Raw genomic sequence first — 19,209 nt, 5'->3', positions numbered from 1 at the left:
ATGCCTAAAAATGATAAGACTTTTAAGAAATCTTCCCCTCCCATTACCTGCACACCTAACCAATACCTAAGTCACAGTAGCTTTTCTACAGAAAGCAAAAACATACGTATTGAAAACATGGGGAATACTGACTTAAAAAGAGCATTTTTCCTGCCTGCTGCTTCTTTAATATTATATAACAGACACTTAGAGACAACTAAAACTTTTTATATTCATATGTTTCATATATATGACCTATATTGTATTCTCTTTCTCTAGTCAAGTCACATAAAAAGGCTTAAAAATCCTTAGGCTTTAAGGATTTGAACAGGATGCCCCTTCAATGTGTTTCCATTTCACATTACCCCCCTAGGACACATTTAAGCTCATTGATTTCCTAACATGAACATTAGAAGTACACAGGCATATACAGTAACTTTGCTTGTCTGTAATCAGTGTTTTTAACCAAGATTTGGGTCCTTTGTTTGAAGACTATATTTGGGAAGGGTTTTTTATATCTCAGAAATCCTCTGTTAGAAAATAAGATCTTGAGCAGTAGCCAACCATCTTGAGATACAGCTCCATATATAATCTGTTTCCTTTTTAGTTTGTTTCTACCATGGACATCACTGTTTCAGGGGGGAAAAAAACCAAATAAAACACTCTCACAATACTCTCATAATTAGGAGTATCCAGAGTCTGATTTTTGTTAATAAGTTATTTATTGATGTTCCTATTTTCTAATAAAACTGTTATTTCATAACATCTGCCTTCATCTGATTTACACAGCTGTGAAATAAGAAGCACAACCTGAAGGGCATTTTTATATCTTCCAGAGTACTGAGTAGCTCCTTATAGCAACAATTGATATAATGGTCATAATCACTAACCAACAGACTACAGGAAAATTCTCTCAACTCAAAATTCTCCTTTCAGTATTTTTGGAGGTTTTTTTTGTGATGTGAGCTAGATAATCTAGAGGGAGATATTTATTTGTATCAAGGGCTATAATGTATACTGTAATGAACATTTCTGTTTGGGGTACTAGGATATAACCTTTTTCATGGTCTTCCTTCTGCACATTTGTTGCGTTCTTTCTCACTTATATTCAGAAGCAGTTTTTAGATGCAGGGTCCTATAAAGCCTACTGTAACAAAAGATGACAAAAAAGAGGGAATTTCTAAAATACAAAGTGAGTTTGTTAAAAAGTTGCTGCACATTTTAATTTTTTTTTCTTGTAGCAGCTATTCAGATGTGTTTTTAATTTGTTTTTTTTTATCTTTTGCCTGTACATTGAAATAGGAGTGGCATTTATAGCTCATGCATTCATAACCAATTTGCCTAGGTTTCATGTGCTGTATACAGATTGGCAAGCTTTCTTCAAGCACTTTTTTTTTAACACGGTAATTCTGTGCATACTCAACTACTGTCCTTGCAGTTCGCTGTTTCCATCCCCTTTACCTTTCTTAAAATCTGAGAGTAGTCAGTTAGTAAATTAGCTCTACCACTTATAAGGAACTTTTATTGCAACTTGCGTTGCTTAAGATCTAATGAGGGTGGCACCACCTTTTGTATTGAATACAGGTCTAAGTTTCCTTGGTCAAATGTCAAGATTCCATTGTGTATTAGCAATCAGAATAAAACACAGAAGAGGTATATTTTCCATTATCATTTATTATAATACAAGAAAAACAAATCTAGAAAGCACATTTCATGGAGCACCATATTGTAACAAAATTTTGCTGGCTCTCCTGCAGTGTATTTCTGACATTTAAACAATGACACACACATAGTACACACAGGCACCTACACCACGGCAATCTTATTGACAGACCCAAAGAGACTTCTCTTTCAAACACAGCCACACTGAGGTGCACAGGGCAAAGCCAGTGTGAGGGCATCTGAAAGCTAACTGAGTTAATCACTCTTTTGTTAGCCATCTTCATGAGCACACAAGCCTCCCCTGTCTCACCCCAATCCCTCTTCGCTGAAGACTCCAAGTTGGGCTCAACTGATTACGGATTTGTCACAGACATGGTGTCGAGTTGTACAAAACTGGCCAATATTCCCTACCTGACTCCTCTTATTGCTTTGGTTATAGTACTGAATGAAAGTCTTAAAAACTCTTAAATCTATACTCCACATCACAGAAAAGCCACTTTTACACATGCAGAAACATAACTTCCCTCCGCACACACCTGGATGCATAGCACAAATACCTTTTTGAGAATTATTGTAGGTTTCCCCACCAAGATCACCTTCCTAAAAATCACTGCATTTTGTTTTTCAGAGTGTTCAGAAAGATGTTCAACAACATATTTCATATATATTTTCTTATTTTTAATAGACATGGGGCATGTTTTCCTGCTGCCTTAAATTAATGTCATTGTCTACACAAGGAAAGAGCAAAATGCTATAGTTCCTCATCTGCACAAAATGTTTTACATTCCTTTTATACAGTGCTAAATACAGATGCTAAGCGCAGAACAATGTAGAATGATAGACCAGAATTGCTTTATGTTACTCAAAATGAAAAATGCTGCAAGTTTCCCATACTAATGTTGAGACACAGTTTTGGGGTCTCTATTATATACAGTAGCCTTCCAGAATGCTTTCAGAGCTGTTGCTCAACATGGATGTCACACTGGAGCACCTCAAGTAATATGGTACAGTGCCCTGACACAGTGAGAATGAGACAGAAGCAAAGCCAGTCTCACAGCAGACTAGACAAGGCTAGCAAAGTAGTAAAATCTCTACCTGGACCCAAAGCAACTGTTACAATAATTTTGGGTATGTGACATAAGGCCACTTTTGTTATCTATTGGGGATGACGTTTCATTTAAACCTTTTCAATACAATGTGTTAATTTTGTAAAAAAAAAAAAAAAAAAAAAAAAAAGACATTAGGTTTCTGTCAGCCTCCTAGAAAATACCTTTCCATTTTTTTCCTTTATGCCCTTTTCACTTTGAAGAAAGCCCTGCTTTCTGACCAGAAGATTCTGGGGAAAGCCAAGATTTTGCAAAATGAATTCCTGCCTTGATAATCAGTGAAGCTGGAATATCTTTAAATTTTAGGCAACACAGTCATACATGTTACCAATAAAAAATGAAGTTATTGTGTATTTTTGTTTCTGGAAAATCAATGTGTTTTTCCCATTTACAGAAGCCAATTTTATAATTCCTGTATACTATGTGATGAAGAGGCATCTATGAATTACAAAACAAAATAATGGAAAAAGGAGAGAATGGACTTGAAAAATAATTGTAACTTTAGATATGCAAATGGGTATTAACAAACTGAATTACTAATTCCGACTCTTTCCTCTGAACTAAAGGTATGTTTCAACAGCTGTGTTAAACATTTGGCTAGCATTTCCCATATAAACAGTTCCGACTTCAACAGTATAATGAGGAAAAGAAGAAAAGACTTACTAGTGTAACTTTTACAATGGCTATGGAGTTGCCGTGCATTAGAAAAGTTTCAGCTGACTGAAGAATAGGATATAATAAGGAAAAGATGCTGTGCTGGGTATGTCAATACAGATTTTCACTTGGATTAATGTCTACATCTTTACTCACCTGAGTAAAAGGACAATGTAGCAAAACCAGAAGAGATTCAGAGACAAGGAAAGAGTATGAATCTGTATAAGAATATGAGTTATTGTTTGTCTTAAACAAACAAAAAGTATGCAAATTTCTGTATAGATTATATAATGATGAACATACAGAAGAAAAATTGGGATCGCTTATGTTTAGTGGTTTAGCATATAACAGCAAGAGATGAGAATGTCATTGAAAAGCAGCCTATTTAAATATGAAAGAAAAAAAATCTGTTTTCATTTGGTTTTCTTTGAATGTAAAAGAGATATTTTTTTTAATTTTATCAATCTCCACCTCACAAAATATTTAAATTTTTATACCCAGAAACAGCCACTCATGAGGGGTGATGAGACATCAACAGTCACTTCAGACGAGGCAAAACCAATATGGGCTGAAGCTAATAAAAATTCTCTAAGTTAAAAATTATTGCACCTTCCCCTGAAGCATCTGATACAGTCAGAGGTAAGACACTGGATTAAATAAACCATGAAGTTTGGCTATGTTACTGTTTCTATGATAACAAGTTTTTAAAATTCGGTTATATATCCCAATTAGTCATGAGGATCTGTAACAGTCTTCTGCATTGAGCAATGATTTACAGTCACATTAATGAACGGTAGGACAGGATAATGATTATTAGTGGTCTTAGACATCATCTTTATGTGCACACACACATATATACACAAACATAAAAATGTGTTATATACATGTGGCTGCATATATAAATGCACACACGGAGAGACACAGGCCTTCTGAGAAGTGGGGCTCACTAGATTTGACAACTATGCTTTACACCCTTCTCCAATTCACATTACCAGCTGTGTAAGTGCACGTGTATCTATGTCTGACAGTGTGGAGGAAAATGTGAGAAGAATGGGAAGTATGAACCTGAGTACGGGAGAAATTACCCATGTTACTGTCATTATTTCAGATCTGTGCTTGAAAACACATTTCCGAATTCCTCCTACATTGGCTAAGTTGACCAACAGCCAATCTAGAGGAAATACACAATATTAATGGGCATTGTGAAAATTAACACACTTATGTATTTTCCATTCTTTCCTATATCAGCATCAACACATCATATTCCTGATGCTGGGCAGGATGAGAAATTAAGAACTAATTTGATTTTTGCCACTTTTTCTGTTTATCTGTTTCATGTTTCTGCCAAAGATGAGAGAAAACTTAGATAGTCCATCTCCATATGGGTTTTCATTTATCATCTCTAATAGGTTAGCTCTTGTAAATCTGCCTCTTCATCAGGTTTGATTAAATAATTTTAGTTTTAGAAATACCTAAACTTAATGTGTACTCTAAGTTCACAGTATCTCTTCGGACAACACAATCATATGAATTCATATGAAAATTCTGCCATCTTCTACACTTACATTAATTCAAACTGTTTGTCCTCCCTGTTTCTCTTCTGGGAAGGTTTTCAAGAACATGAGCAAAATAGACTATCAGCTCATCCAATAGCAGAACTGCAGCCAATCAATTCTAAGGCTGCAAACAGCTTAACTTTCAGATTAACATAGATATAAACAAGGTTCAGGTATCTAAGGCAGTAAAAGGCAGCATGACTACATTTAACAGGGTAAATGACAGAATAGGTTTCCATTCCAATGAGGTAAAATTGTGCATAAGTTCTCCTGTCCCCAAAATATACCTGCAAGGTCACATTAAAAAAAAAAAAAAAAAAAAAAAAAGAGAGAGAGAGAAATAAGTTATTTTTTTAAAAGCTAAAAGTGAAATTACCTTAACCCTATTGCTAGACATAAAGAGGTGGAGGTGGGTAAAGAAACAGAGATGAGAACCAAAGAACATTGATAAATGTGTGTTATCAACTCTCAGAACCAAAGGTTTGGTTGGCATCAGCTGAGTTTTGTCTCATGATGCATGCTCTAGATGATTCTCAATGTTGTGTTATAATTACTCCAGGTATTTCAGTTTTCAGATGGTAGTGGGCTTATTTGATCACCTTTGTCTTTTTGGTCCAACTCCATAGATTTTAACACCTTTCTCAGCAGGCACAGGCCTGCACACTGGATACAAACATGTAAGGTAGAATTACATAGTTAATATGCTGTGCAGAGGTGTCCACAGAGAGCACAAATACCAGCAGACAAAGGTTCATCTTGCTCTGAGCAGCCAGTCTGCCTGTGCCAGTCTGCATGTGGCTCCTGCAGTCTCTGAACAATAAATGTTCTACCAAGATAGGAAAATCGCCGCACTGCACTGCATTTGTATGCAAAGCAATTGCAAAACCCCTGCTCCTCTCCGGCTCCTTGCATTGGCCACAGGGGGTAAAGAAGCGTTTCTGATGAAATGTACAGCATTGCCTTTCCATGGAATGCCTTCCAAGCAGAAATGCTTTCTGTGCCTCACCCCAGGACTGGGGCTTCTGGGAAACAGGCCTTACCTAACCACCCTACCTGCTTGCCAGCAGCACCTTTTTGGAGAAGCCTGTTCACCTCTTCTGTCCCATAGCAAGAGCAGAAGTGCGATTTTTTTTCACTTGACAATGTTACTGTGGAGCTAGATTTTTGTTGTATTTTCTTTTCCTAGTTAACATTCACTTGACATTGCTATCAAATGTGTTCTCCTGCAATCACCTGAAAGATTTCATTCAAACTAGCATGTTTTCTTTTTTTTTTCCCTTTTGCATCACCTTAAAGGGACACACCAGTTGACCTAACTCCTGTGGAGAATGGATTTCATCTTTTGCTGGAGTTTTGCTCCAGCCAAAGCCGGACCTCTTGAAGGTTGTAGAAAAAGGGGCCTTTGCCCCCCAGGTAGGCAATTTTTTGTCTCTGCACAATGCATACTCGCTCAAATGAAACCCCGTAGGCCACATTGGCATTGTTGTCCATGCAGTCAGCCACCACTTGGCACTGAGGTGGCAAGGAAAAGTGCTCTAGGAGCTGGTGAGCAGCTGCACATCTCTCTTCCTGGCTTTTGTGTTTCTTAACTTCAAATGAAGAGGGAGAGATTCCAGGCGCAGCCCAGCCATCTGATGGGTGAGCTTCATCGATGTAGACCAACAGAAAGTCAGCCACACCAGAGAACTCCTCCACCAGCTTGCTGAAGGCTGACAGCTGGCTTGTGAACGGGGGTCAGGTAGCTGAGCCAAAGTTGACCACCAGTGGCCGCTCTGAGTTGGCGAAGTCCAGAAGGTGGCATTTGGTTCCACACTTGCCACCAACATTCTTCCAGCTGCCACTGCTGTTGTCACCGCCCTTGGCTATGTGGATTACACTGGAGTTTGGGGCTTCTCCTCCCAGTTTGACCTGATGGCAGAACAAATTAAAACATGGCAAGTTAGTGTGACTTGCTTGTGCAGTATCCTTATGACTACTCTCTTCAAACGATCACGTGTTCAGAGTACACCTAATGAGTCACATGGGGGCAGAGAAAATCATCAAAAGCAGCAGCTCCAAAACAGTCATCTTGTCCACCTGCACTCGTTCATGAAAATGCGGCATTTCTGACAAATATGCTACTTCATTAATGTTAGAAAATTTAATAAGAGGTTTGTTCTGTCCACTACATACTTGGTCCTGTCCACCCTTACGTATTTGGAGACTTGTATTTCCTTTCAGACAGACTACCTCAAATTTCTTCTAACTTTCCTCTGTGATACCTAGGATTTTTTCCACTGTCATTCTCCATGAGTTCTCTCCTCTTGGTTCACATCTTCCTTGAAGTTCACTATTCAAAACTTCAACAGTGTTTTCACTAATTTTCAGTATAATCAGACAACTGCTTTGTATAATGAAGTAGCTCACAGACTACACCTGTTTATATATTTTAGATGTTTGCCTTTTATGAGACACCATGATTGTTTTGAAAAAAGAGTAGCCTGTTGATTAGAGATTAGCTAGTAAGGTGTTATAAAGCCCGGGTCCCTTTTCAGCCCACAGCCTGCAGTTCAAGCCATTTTTCCAATTCACAAAAATCATTCTGCATTATACTCCTGATTTTCAGAACACAAAGAGTGCCTCTCAATTTTGAGAGATTTGCAGCTTAGTGTATCCTCTTTCATCCTGCAGTCCAAGAATGAAAATACTCAAGAGTACCAAACACAAGAGATCTCTGCAAATGCCCACTTAATATATACGCTGCTTTGACAGTGAATCATTCGAGATTGTGCTCTCTAAAATTTCTTCTAACCCCTTTGCGGTAATTTCATCGGTGATTGAGTGACACATTTCCTTCTACTGCAATGTTTCTGTACAAGATGACTGGGGGGAAAAACAGCAGGAAAAAGGGAAAGTTTATATCATGGCTGAAGGAGGATGAGGTGAAAATTAACTGTTCTCAGCTCCAACTTCAGATCTAACTCAAACCCAACAGGCAGTAGTGGAAAGGTCATTTTGCCTGACCATTTCTGTTTGCATGTCTATAGAACAAAAGACAGAATAAAAGCAACTCACAGGAGGGGATCACAGAATAAGGTGGAGCCTGCAGAGGTCTCCAAGATCCTTAGCTGATAACTACTATACAACCACTAAACATTATTGCATAATGCAATTAATTTCTAATGAGCTCTGCCTCAGAAATTCCTATGTCTCTGTCTTTGACATCAGCCTCTAGTACAGCAATGCAATGATCCTTTTGTGTTTTCCTGACTCTTTCTCTGCCCACTGACTATTTGATTAAGTTCAGAATTGTTTCTTTGAAGGAAACACACAGGGCCAAAGTCTTTAACATTTTATGTATTTATTTCTGAAGCTACACTGCAATTAAAGTCTACAGATGAGAACTGTGTAAAGACTGAATAAATAACTGATTTTTGGTGCACTTCTATTTTAGATTGCATTATAGGGTATCAGATGCAGTATAGGAGTCAGATGAAGTAAGAAGCTGAGTGGACAGCTGAATACTGAACTCATGCAGTTGCTGCTGAACACAGATCCAAAGGCAAGTAGGTTGCTGATACTGGATCCTCCATTTCTCTCTCAGAAACCTGACTATCTTGAACAAACTGCAGTTAGTCATGGCTCTGCACTATTTCATCAGAAAAACAACAGAAGCAAGAGTCTAATCGAAGAAAAGTTTGTAAGGCACAATCATTAATGCTTCCAGACTTTACAGCTATATGAAAATATCTCACAGCATGTGATTAGGTGCATTATTTTCACTCCTTTTGATAGGGCAAATTGAAACACAACCATGCCACCATTCTCACTCTGAGATCAGCAATGAAGAGAACCACAGAAGAAAAGATGACCTGAGACCCACAAATCTCACCAGGCCAAGTATGTGATGCCACTGGAAGCAGAGGATATGCAGCTGCAGCACAGTCAAGAGAAACAAGGATGCTCTGGAAAAGCAAAGCTACTTTTGGCTCCATCCCTGTAAACCTCCATCTGCAGCATTCCTCTCTACTAGAGCACTGGTAATAGTTTAAAAAAAGCTTTGTGCTTTGCCTTTGAAAACAGCTTGAAACAGCTGAGTTTAGGACCTGATGTATGAGTGTACTATCCACTGAACTCAAGAAAGAAAATAATTATATCCCAATTTCTGAGAAGAAATGATCTGTCTGGAGAGGCAGGCTCAGAGACTCAGGCTCTTGCATCTAAGAAGTAGCATTAAGGCTACCTGCACCTTAGCACGTAGTCTTCTGTTCAACTGTTGATAATTTCTCTCTGCCATTCTGTGGCGTAAGCTAGATAAAGCAGGAGTGAGGTAAAAGACTGCACTTGAACAAAGAAATACACAGGTCAAGATCATGTGGCACCCATATAATCACCCCGAGAGCTGCATTCAATTCAGAGGCCAACTATACAATTCAGCAATTTGTGATAAATTGGTGGCTACCAAAAGAAGGGACATCTCAAGAAACACAACACATGCATATCTACACAAACACTAGATCCCTCTTCACCTAGAAAGCTTAACTGTTCCTGAACTACCATACACACTTTTTCAGAGATATCTTGCTGAAAATGTAACTTTTTGGCAAAGCCTGAAGTGTAAGGTATCTGTGCTTCACCCAACCCCCTGTATAAATAGTGGGCTTCAGTATTTAAGAGTGTTTTCTCATCCAGTCAAAGAAAAGAAGTAATGACATGTAATTTTTCTCACAAGTCACAATTAAACAACACACCTAATTTGTTGTATTTGCTCTCACTCTTCAGAGGAGAAGAAAAAGAAAGGTAAAAAGAAGCACCTATAATTCAGGAAGGATCAGAGCTGCTGAGGACCAAAGAAACATCTGAACAGTTGTTTCTACTTACTCCTCAGCTTTATTTTAACAAAATATCATGACTGAAAATATCTAGCCACCACTCTTGAACTGGGAAACCACAGTTTGCTTCTTGATCATTTTAAGTAGAAAGAGAGGCTATATATCATAAGCTCCTCATTACCAATTCCTCACTCAGGTCTAGCAAACCCTTTAATTTCCTAGGCCAGTTTGCAAACCCTGAAGAAATAGACTAATAAAACAACTTCCAATAGACACCAACATGGGAATGCCCTTCAAGCCCTATTTAAAATTGCTACCAAAGATGGCAATATATTTTCTGTTCTTCAACAATGCAAGTTTGCATTCTGCCTCTCATACTCCTTATGGACTATAAAAATAGATGGAGTTAGGAAATAAAGTACAAAGAAGCCTTTATCCACCTATACATCACCTTACAGCAGTTCCTCTTCATTTCCCATAGCCATGAAGGAAGTCTCATGGCCGCAGGTTACCTATAATTTTAATTTTTGTTTCTAGGAGTGCTTGTGTTTGGTTTTTCCCCTTAATGAGACATCCTTGCCAAGCAGGCATTCATGAGGCATTTTCTGCTCTTGTAGAGAAGTAATTAGGTCGGTGCCTTGTTCCATGCCAGTGTCAGGCACTCCAAAAAGCAGCCCTGCCCAGTCGTTAATGCTTAAACATGAGCAGCAGCGGCAGATCCACTAATTGGTCTTGATGAAGCACTGACGTTCCCAAGGGACTGTTTATTTCACCAGACCCTGAACCGATTGACACAGGATGACAATATCATCCTTGCTGATCATCTGCATTGTAGGCCTTGGCCATCTTCTTTGTTGTTATTTATTGAAAGAAAAAATAGCTCTTGGAAAAGAAAATCAACGCAATGAGAAAACAAACAAAAACACTCATGTATTCAGCCAAACTGCTTTTGAAATCCTACACAAAGGCAGGCAAAATATAAATTCTGAGAAACAAACCAGCAGAATTCCCCTCACACGCAATCCAGCATTTCCATAATCACGTACTTTTGTGCGTGAATATTTGGCCATTTGGTGCCAGCCTTCTGAATGAGGAAGCAACCGAGCAGCACACAGCATCCCCTCCCACACAGCCTGCTTGGGACACGCAAGGTAGGCCAACCAAATCTGCCCGAGCCAGCCCTGCCATCAGCAGGGGCAGGCGGCTACACCAAAGCAGTGACTCGCATCGTTTGTGAGAATTTTGTGTTTGCCTGACAGTCTGTTCTCAGTCTGCATGCAAAGTGAAAAGGAAACAAGATTGCTGATGTTTTAGCACACAGCCTGCAAAATGAAGGAGACTTAGGAGCAGGAGAGAAAGCCCTATTCATAAACTGCAGGCTAGAAATAGCACATACTGCTAAATTTGTGGTACATTTTCCATAAAAACTAGGTAAAGCCCCACAGACAAAACACTGTCTCCTCATTTGCCTTTTCTTTTTACCTGTTTTGCTTTTATCAACTTCAGCATAACCATCCTGGGATCCTGTGCACCAGAATACAGCTTAAATTCCATGCATCAGGAATTTTCATACAGTTTGGCAGACTCATCAGGTTGTGTCAACCCCCTAAAAAAAATAGGTGCTGCCAGACAGTTAACAGTTTATGATATTAGTCATTTGAATATGGACATGTTGTGTTTGGGACTAGAGTACAATGATTGGTAATGAACTGAATGCCTGCAGCCTTTAGCATTTTTTTTTAAATTCTCTGTTTTGATTTGATCCCATTCAGCTAGGTATAGCTTCATCCAAATCATAATTTGACTTTGGCTGGCAAACTCTACAAACTATTAGTTTTGTTTTCCTTATTTCATGACCCAGAGTTGTGCAGTTTGCAAAATCACAGAAGACCCTTGTTTGGAGTAGAGTAGGGGTGCAGAAGTTCGACATTTGTCTTGGGAAGGTGGCAACTTGAATTACTCGAATTGGAGAGCAGAGACCAGAAATGGCTCAGGCTTTCCCAGAGTCTTTTATTTAGGACCAGGTACATGGAGCTGACGAAGAGAAGTGGGAGGCAAACAAACCAGGCACAGTCCAGATAAAAATAACTAGTCAAATGCTGCTCTCTCCATTTAAAAGCCACCAGTCCCACAAATGAGTATGCATAGCACAAGGAAAGCATAAAGGAGCCTTTTGCCTTGTGCTCTCACAGTTAATTTTAGTTGCTGTGATTGAGGAGCCAAGAGCAAGCTTCTTAAGGGCTTTGTGTTTCCCTCAAGATGAGAGCATGGCCAACTACACCGTGGCCACAAGGATCTGACTTCATGTGACAGAGGCCTTCACCAGATTTTGTTACTCAGCATGTGAAGGGAATTTGATATTAATTTGGATGATAGTTTTTTACCTTTTTTTGTTTACTCAGCTTTATGAGTATGAATACACAGTGGTGGTTTTGACAGAAAGGTAGAGCCAGCACTCAAGAACCGTGTATGGTCCTCTTGAATAGTGCCCACTAGCTATTTTTGTGTCTATCACAGCAAAAAGGGGTTTTCACAGAGCTTTGACAACAAGGCTAGCACTCCTTACAGTCATTTTTTCACACATAAGGGTGAAAATGGAACAGTGCAAAGAGATGTGGAAGAACTGAATTTAGATCTGAAAACGAAATGGGATAAGAGCCCATGTGGGATAAAAGTCCTCATATTCCTTTTCCTACTCTTTGTCTGTTTTGAATGTTTGAACTCTTAAGTTCCATGGGACCAACTGTCTGCTCCTCTTGTTGGGACACTGCCTAGTACAATGGGCCCCTGGCCTAAGTTGGTCCTCACACACAACTGCAACAAACATGATTATATATTAGTAATAATGAGAAACTTTTAATAATAATTATAATTTCAAGACCAAATCCTGTTGAATTTACATTCCCATCTTTGCAGAAGAAATTTTAATTGTAGTTTGGTTCAGTTTTGTTTTTCTCACTTCTTTCAAGATTGTTTTCATTTGCAAATGTCAATGAAAACAATTCTGCTAAAGTTGAACTTTGTAAAACCAATAAAATATTTTAATACCACACAATGTCTAGTTCTAAACTCTGAAATTATATAACAGACTTTTTTTCCGCAGATTCGCTTTATCACTGTCAAATGCAGGGAGAGAGACCCTTACCTTGCCAGACAAAATAAATACAAATAGTAAGTATTAACTTTGTGTCTTTGTTTCAACCTTTAAAACATTTCCCCAAAAAGCAAAGAATTACTGGACAGCTGAAGAACAGGTAGAGGACCATGCTTTTATATTACTTTCACATATATCTTTGCGATGATGCTGATGGCTCAGCATGCATTTAACATGTAAGGTTTGGGACTGTTTTGCTTTGCATTCTGATTTATTTTAGATCATCTACCTACCAGGCAGGAAAAAGCAGCCAAAGGTAATTTAACTGCCTGTGTGAAAACCCAGGAAAATCTCACTGGGTGTTTACTGAACCACTCTACTTGCTGCTACATCCAGAGCTGGGTCCACGCCATGAGCCTGGGATCCTGTGCCAGCCGTTCCCTGCGCTGGGACCGTCATGCCAGAGCTTGCTGCTGGCCCATTCTAGAGACAGTAAAATCTGTACAAGTACACACACACCCACCACCACCCATCACTGAGATACCAGCATCCCTCTGAGGCCCATGACGCACAGTACACACATCGCTGTGCGTGTGCATGTGCACGTTGCCCCCATAGGCACACCACAGCATTCCTGAATACTGGGCTGCTGCAGGGAAAGGCCATTAAGGTCTTCCCTACAGCTACTCTACACTGAGGTGGAGAAGAGAGATGATTTCCTCAAGGATAGCATTAAAGCCTTCTACTGGAGACCATGAATGATAGCTCTGCCTTGCTGAAACACGGAGCTCATATCTGGCACTGGAAAAGCTCCCAGCAGAAGGGCTCACCACTGAGCATCCCTAATGGGTATGACCACTTCTTAACCTATTTTAAAAGCATTTTAAGATAACAATTTCTCACCTTTGGTATCTTAGAAAACAGATTCATCCCACTACTAAATAAGGCACAGAACTTAGCAGGTAAAAAATGCTTTTAAATTTTTTTTTTAAAAACTTCTCCAGCTTTTTCTTTGGATTTTTGCAGATGTGTGATACATTCAGTATACATGCTTTAAGCTGGAACAAATAGCTCCCTGGCATTTGTAGAAATGGCCTATGTAAATCATGGTTACACTAACACCCTCCCAAAAGGTCTTGGTTTTTCTCTCTCATCAATAGCCCTGGCTGCATTCATATCTGTATGTATGTGTACAGACACACATATATATGTGTATTCACATAGGGAGACATGAGAGGGACTGACTCCTGGAAATGTATACTTACATATGTGTACTTTTGCCTCTTTATACATATATGTATGTACATATATAGAGACAAAAAGGTGTATATATAGATCTTTATACAGGCAAACATATGAAATTGTAAATACCCACACACACATATATATAGAAAAGTAATATTTAAAACATTTGCACTCTTTCAATTACAGAAAGTTAATCTAACTTGACTACGACCTCTGTTTATCTCTGTTATGATGATTAGTTTGGTCCTAAACACTCCCTTGTAATGTAAGACACACTTGCCTCTTGGAAAATAATAGGAGGATGGTCTATAAATCACCAAGCTGGTGCAGTGCAGACAATATCAACACTGAGTCTGACAGATATTGAACTCAGGGCTAAGGAAGTAAAAAGAAATATGTTATTCATTAGTAACATTTACATTAAAAATCAAAAGAAACAAAAAGAACCAATTCTTTTGATGCCAGTAGGACTTTAAAATGTGGAGAAAACCAGTTATATAGAATGTTCCAATAGAAAAGAACACTGAATATACTCTACATACAATACAACAACCTTTGCATTGTTTTCCCACTGATGATGTTAAAATCTTCAACTGCTGCTAGGTAATCCTGCCTATGAAATAATTGCCCTCACCAAGAAGTCTTGTGCAATAATACTTAATAACAACAAAAAGCCAAAAAAAGTTGACATTTGGATGAGATATTAATAAGGTTTTCTAGACAATAAGAAAATAAATCAGAATAGCTTCCTTGAAATATACCCTAACCATTACAAGATCATATCTTCTACACAATAACCTTGAAAAAAAAAGAATTCTTGGACAACACATGCTTTTGAGGCAAAGGTACTTTCTTATAATAAGTTTACCTTAATTCAGAATGTAGTGTCTACCTACAGTGTTTTTCTGGAATAGCTTCCCATAAATTTTTCTTTGAATAGAAATTCTACAAGTAAAAGTAATTTTGTGGAAAACTCAATGAAATGTACTCAGGAAGACTTCTGTGTAAGTGACACAAAACACAGTAAAACTGAGTAGAGTTGCTTCTTTGATCTAGTCTCCTGCTAACTGGCAGTCTGGCTCTGGTTATCTCAGACATCTGCTATTCTGTTATTCTACATGAAAAATGGTGATTTTTCTCATAATTACTGCTCAGTGGAATGAGTTTAAGTACTTTTTAAAGTAATTTACTAATACCTGGCTTCAGCTGGTAAATTGGAGCAGCAAGCAATCATGGGTATGTTATCAGCTATGTTTTGCCATGCTATATAGTACCCTGATTCCATAACATTTTAATTTCTCACTTATTGTCTCAGAGTAAGATATCACAACAGGGTAATTCTATTCATGATTTAGAAAAGGGTGATTTAAGGAAAAATTTGCCTGGTAGGACATTCTTTGATATATTTCACTCTTTCTCATGCTTTTTAAAATGTGTTACAGAGCAGGATATGTTTCAATCTTTTTCAAATCTACTAGCACAACTTTCAGATGAGACTTTTTTTCTTATTTCTTCCTTACAGAAGCAGCAAAAGCTTCTCATATATTGTGGAGGTAATGAATCTTCTTCCAATATTTCTCCTCAGTTTACTTTGTCCCCTTTACAATTTGCTTATTATACTTAACTATCTTTCTGTGACAATCAAGAGTTTCCAATGATATTCTGTCCTTATGACCCATAATTTTATTAAGCAAAACAGTCTTTCCATGAATTGTTGGTCAATTCATTTTCTCTTAAGAATAGCTGCTATGAATGGACTTTTCCCTCTTTTTGGAACAAGGTGATAACATTTGGTTGTGTTTATATGCATTTTTCTGCTGAGTTCATTGAGGCACAGAGTTTATTCTTGGAACCTTATGGCCTGATCGACCTGAACAAGCCAGGTGATTTAATCCTGATAAGGGAGAGAATAAAATTACCAAAGTTCAAGGTATGAGTTTCACTGCCAACACCAAAAATAGCAGAGTCACCATACCTGTCACTCCCATGGTTAACATCATGATACGGAAAGAAAGGCAAAGCATGACTTTGGAGACTACAGAAAGGCATGCAATATCTTGATTTTAAATAATTGTGTGCAATTTAAGCAAAAAGAGATTGAAAATATATCATGGATATGAAGTTTCCTACAGCTTCACAATTTCTCCAGACCCCAGGCCACATATAGGTTGCAAATATGGGAATTCAGAACTTGACTGTTGGAGAGTTGTGCCACCAACTTCCACTGGAGCCTTGACCAAGCCATGTGCTAACTGTCCTGCCTTGCCTTGCCTGTAAATGGGAACAATTGTGTTCAGTGACCCATTTAACAAGACCACTGTAAAATGTACTTACTTAATGTCTATGAAGAGAATAAAAACAAAGACTAGAAGGGCTAGGAGAATAGTGGGCTTCATTCAGCATTATTTTATTTGGGTAGCCAGCTGGATGATTCCTGGGTTGCTGTAAGAGGTTGACCCATTTGGCAAAAGCTAAAGTTATTTCTATTTGTCTTACACTGAAAATTAATGTCCCCATGGCTTGAGTTTCAGGCTAAGCAGATGGTATTCCATATCACAAAGCCAGCAAACACCAGCATCACCAGCTCTTCACATTTTTAGATAAGAGCAAACACAAAGGCTATTGTAGAGGTGTGAAAGCAAATTGGGGAGAAGGCAATACAAAAAGAAATATTTCAGAAGAGTATCATTTGGACAGGACTCCCGTGACATCACATGGAGTATGTTAAACTAGATGGTCTAAATAAGACAACAAATTAACAGACTAAGCACTGTTTTGAAAGCCACAGAGCTCTGAATCCAGTTCTACTTACTAACTGGGTGGTCTGTGAAAGAAATTTCATGGTTTTGGGTTCACCTTTTCAGTCTATAAAAGGGAATTCCAGCTACCTCATGAGACCTGGGCAGTACCACTGGGTAATGTTTGTAAGAAATCTTAAAAGGAAAAGAAAAGTACATGTTGCATAACTGTTACTAGCTTTATTAACTTAAATCACCAGGCAGCTGTCCGACAGCTAGTCAAGTTCATTTTTAATCTCTGACATGTCCCTCTGTCACTGCTTTCCTGAAGGAAAAAGGTGCACAGTTTTACTTGGATACCTTCTTCAATATGAAAGTTTAACATATGAGTAATAGAAAATGCCAGTGTGATGACAATGGTGCATGTCTATGTTTTACTCTAGGTTAAACAACTCTAGTTACACACAGTTAACATCTATGTAGAGCTCTATCTGAAGATGCAGTCTTTTTGTAATATCTGAGGCTCTCACATGGCAATAATAAACTACAGCTGTGAAAACACCTAGAGTATTTTACAATTACTCTTAAACGAAGACCTTGAAATTCTTTAAAAGCATGAAGATTATTATTCATGCTCTTGGGGAAACTGAGGCACGCCTAAACCCACAGACATGGCCAAGGCTGCACAGAGAGTTAGCGCAGGGATTCAGCAGCTATAGAATTTCACGAATCCTTAACCCCGACTTAGAAGCACCGCTCCTTTCAGCTTATACTTCTCCATCAGACTTTACACGAGCTAGGTGACAGCTCGCAGCCGCACCGTTCCCTTCCCTTCCCCGCTGCCCAGCGGGATGCTGGCCCCAGCCGTGCCCGGGCTCCTCACCTGCTTGTAGGCGTCCAGGAGGAAGCTGTTCCAGACGCAGCGCAGCCCCTCCGAGGTCAGCATCCTCCGCCACTCACCGCGCCCGGACTTGGAGCGGCTCAGGAACAGCACCATGTGCTTCAGGAGGATCACAGAGTCATAGAGCGCGAGAAAGAGGCAATTGGAGAAAAACACCGGCAAGATCTGAAGCGTGATCAACAAATCCACACTTAGCAGACCCATCTTCCTCGCTGCTTCTCCTCAGCCGGATACCTTCAGCTGGCTTTATTGCTCTGTACCCTCATTTAAAAGAGTAAAGCAAAAGGCATTTCAAAAGCCTCATTACCCCTTTCACAGCTGCTCTATTTAAAATAAGCAGAGATAGTTAAGTATGAGCAGGCTGGTTAAAACCATAGCTGCACGGTATTCATTCAACTGCAAGCTGCTTATTTTTCAGAAATTTAGATGTTAACAAAAATTCTTCTCTTAACCAGGAGACCTGATTTTGCTGAAGAGAGAGGCAGCTGTTTTTCCAGTTCCCTGCAGTTACAAAATTTAAGCTGAGACTGTTAATTGTTAACTTTCCTGCACTATCCCATTGTTTCTCGGATATTTAAGCACTGAGCAGACCTCTCATTTCTGTGTCAGTAAAGCTAGCTACTAGGTGCAACAATGCTTAAAAAAAAAAGGTTTATGTACATAAACTTTCTGTTCCTTCCTCCCTGCTTCCCTCCCTCTCTTTCCCTCTCAGCCTCCCCCGTCCCCCCCTCCCACTCGGCGTCTCTGTATTCCTGCCTTCCTCCTCTCCTCTCGCACTCTCTCTTTGCTATCTGCCTATGGTGCAAAGTGCTCTCCCCTCTGGAGTCCTAGCTTGCTTCCCTGAAGCCTTTTATACATTCCCTAGCTAATTGCTGCAATAGAGAAATGAAACCCTAATCTTAGTAAAGATCTTGACGTCAATGTAAAAGAGGGCTTTACTTTGGCCAGGGCTGCAGTGAATAGAAAAAATGAAATTCTCAAAACTTTTTTTTTTTTTCCCTTAAGAGAGAGGAGAAAAAAATAGAGACCGAGAGCAAGGGTGGAACTTTGCTTTGCTTTGAAAAGGAGAAAGAAAAAATTCAATATGTTTCTGAATGTTCTTACAACATACTTCCAAATTTTGGAAGAAGTATTTTCATGTGATATGGAAGGTGACACAGCAACAGAGACTTCTGTTGTCAATAGGTTTTTTCTCATGATTGGTTTATTTTCTTTGTCCTTTTTGCTTTTGTGAGTTGATGCATCCCAAGAAAGAGCACATTTCTGTAACATTTTTCTCCCACCTGCTTGAAGTACCAGTATAATTATCTTTTGTTGTTTTCTTGGTAACATAAGTGAACACCTATAACTGACTTCATCTACTGATATGTAAGAGAAGGAGATAAGAGAGAAAATAAATTTTTTATGGATTTGGGTTTTTGAGGCTAAAGTTCCCTACCTAAAAAAATATATGCTTTAACCTT

At 38.8% G+C, this 19,209-nt stretch overlaps 1 protein-coding gene across 2 annotated transcripts; it reads right to left on the bottom strand.

Moving 5' to 3' along the window:
• Positions 1 to 1,633: 1,633 nt before the first annotated feature.
• Positions 1,634 to 18,618, bottom strand: DIO2 (iodothyronine deiodinase 2). Of its 2 annotated transcripts, none has more exons than XM_014268629.3 (2): positions 17,729 to 18,616; positions 1,634 to 6,865 (listed from the first exon to the last, which is right to left on the bottom strand). In XM_014268629.3, the coding sequence occupies exons 1-2, from the start codon at positions 17,948 to 17,950 to the stop codon at positions 6,248 to 6,250; spliced, it is 840 nt and encodes a 279-aa protein (XP_014124104.1). In that variant the 5' UTR covers positions 17,951 to 18,616; the 3' UTR covers positions 1,634 to 6,247. The 2 variants fall into 2 exon arrangements, with proteins under 2 accessions (XP_014124104.1, XP_005479798.2); XM_005479741.4 differs by having other exon boundaries at positions 6,194 to 6,865; positions 17,729 to 18,618.
• Positions 18,619 to 19,209: the final 591 nt, after the last annotated feature.

This window comes from Zonotrichia albicollis, chromosome 6 (genome assembly GCF_047830755.1).
Source record: "Zonotrichia albicollis isolate bZonAlb1 chromosome 6, bZonAlb1.hap1, whole genome shotgun sequence".
NCBI lineage: Eukaryota > Metazoa > Chordata > Aves > Passeriformes > Passerellidae > Zonotrichia > Zonotrichia albicollis.
This window is presented reverse-complemented; position numbering and strand designations above follow the sequence as displayed.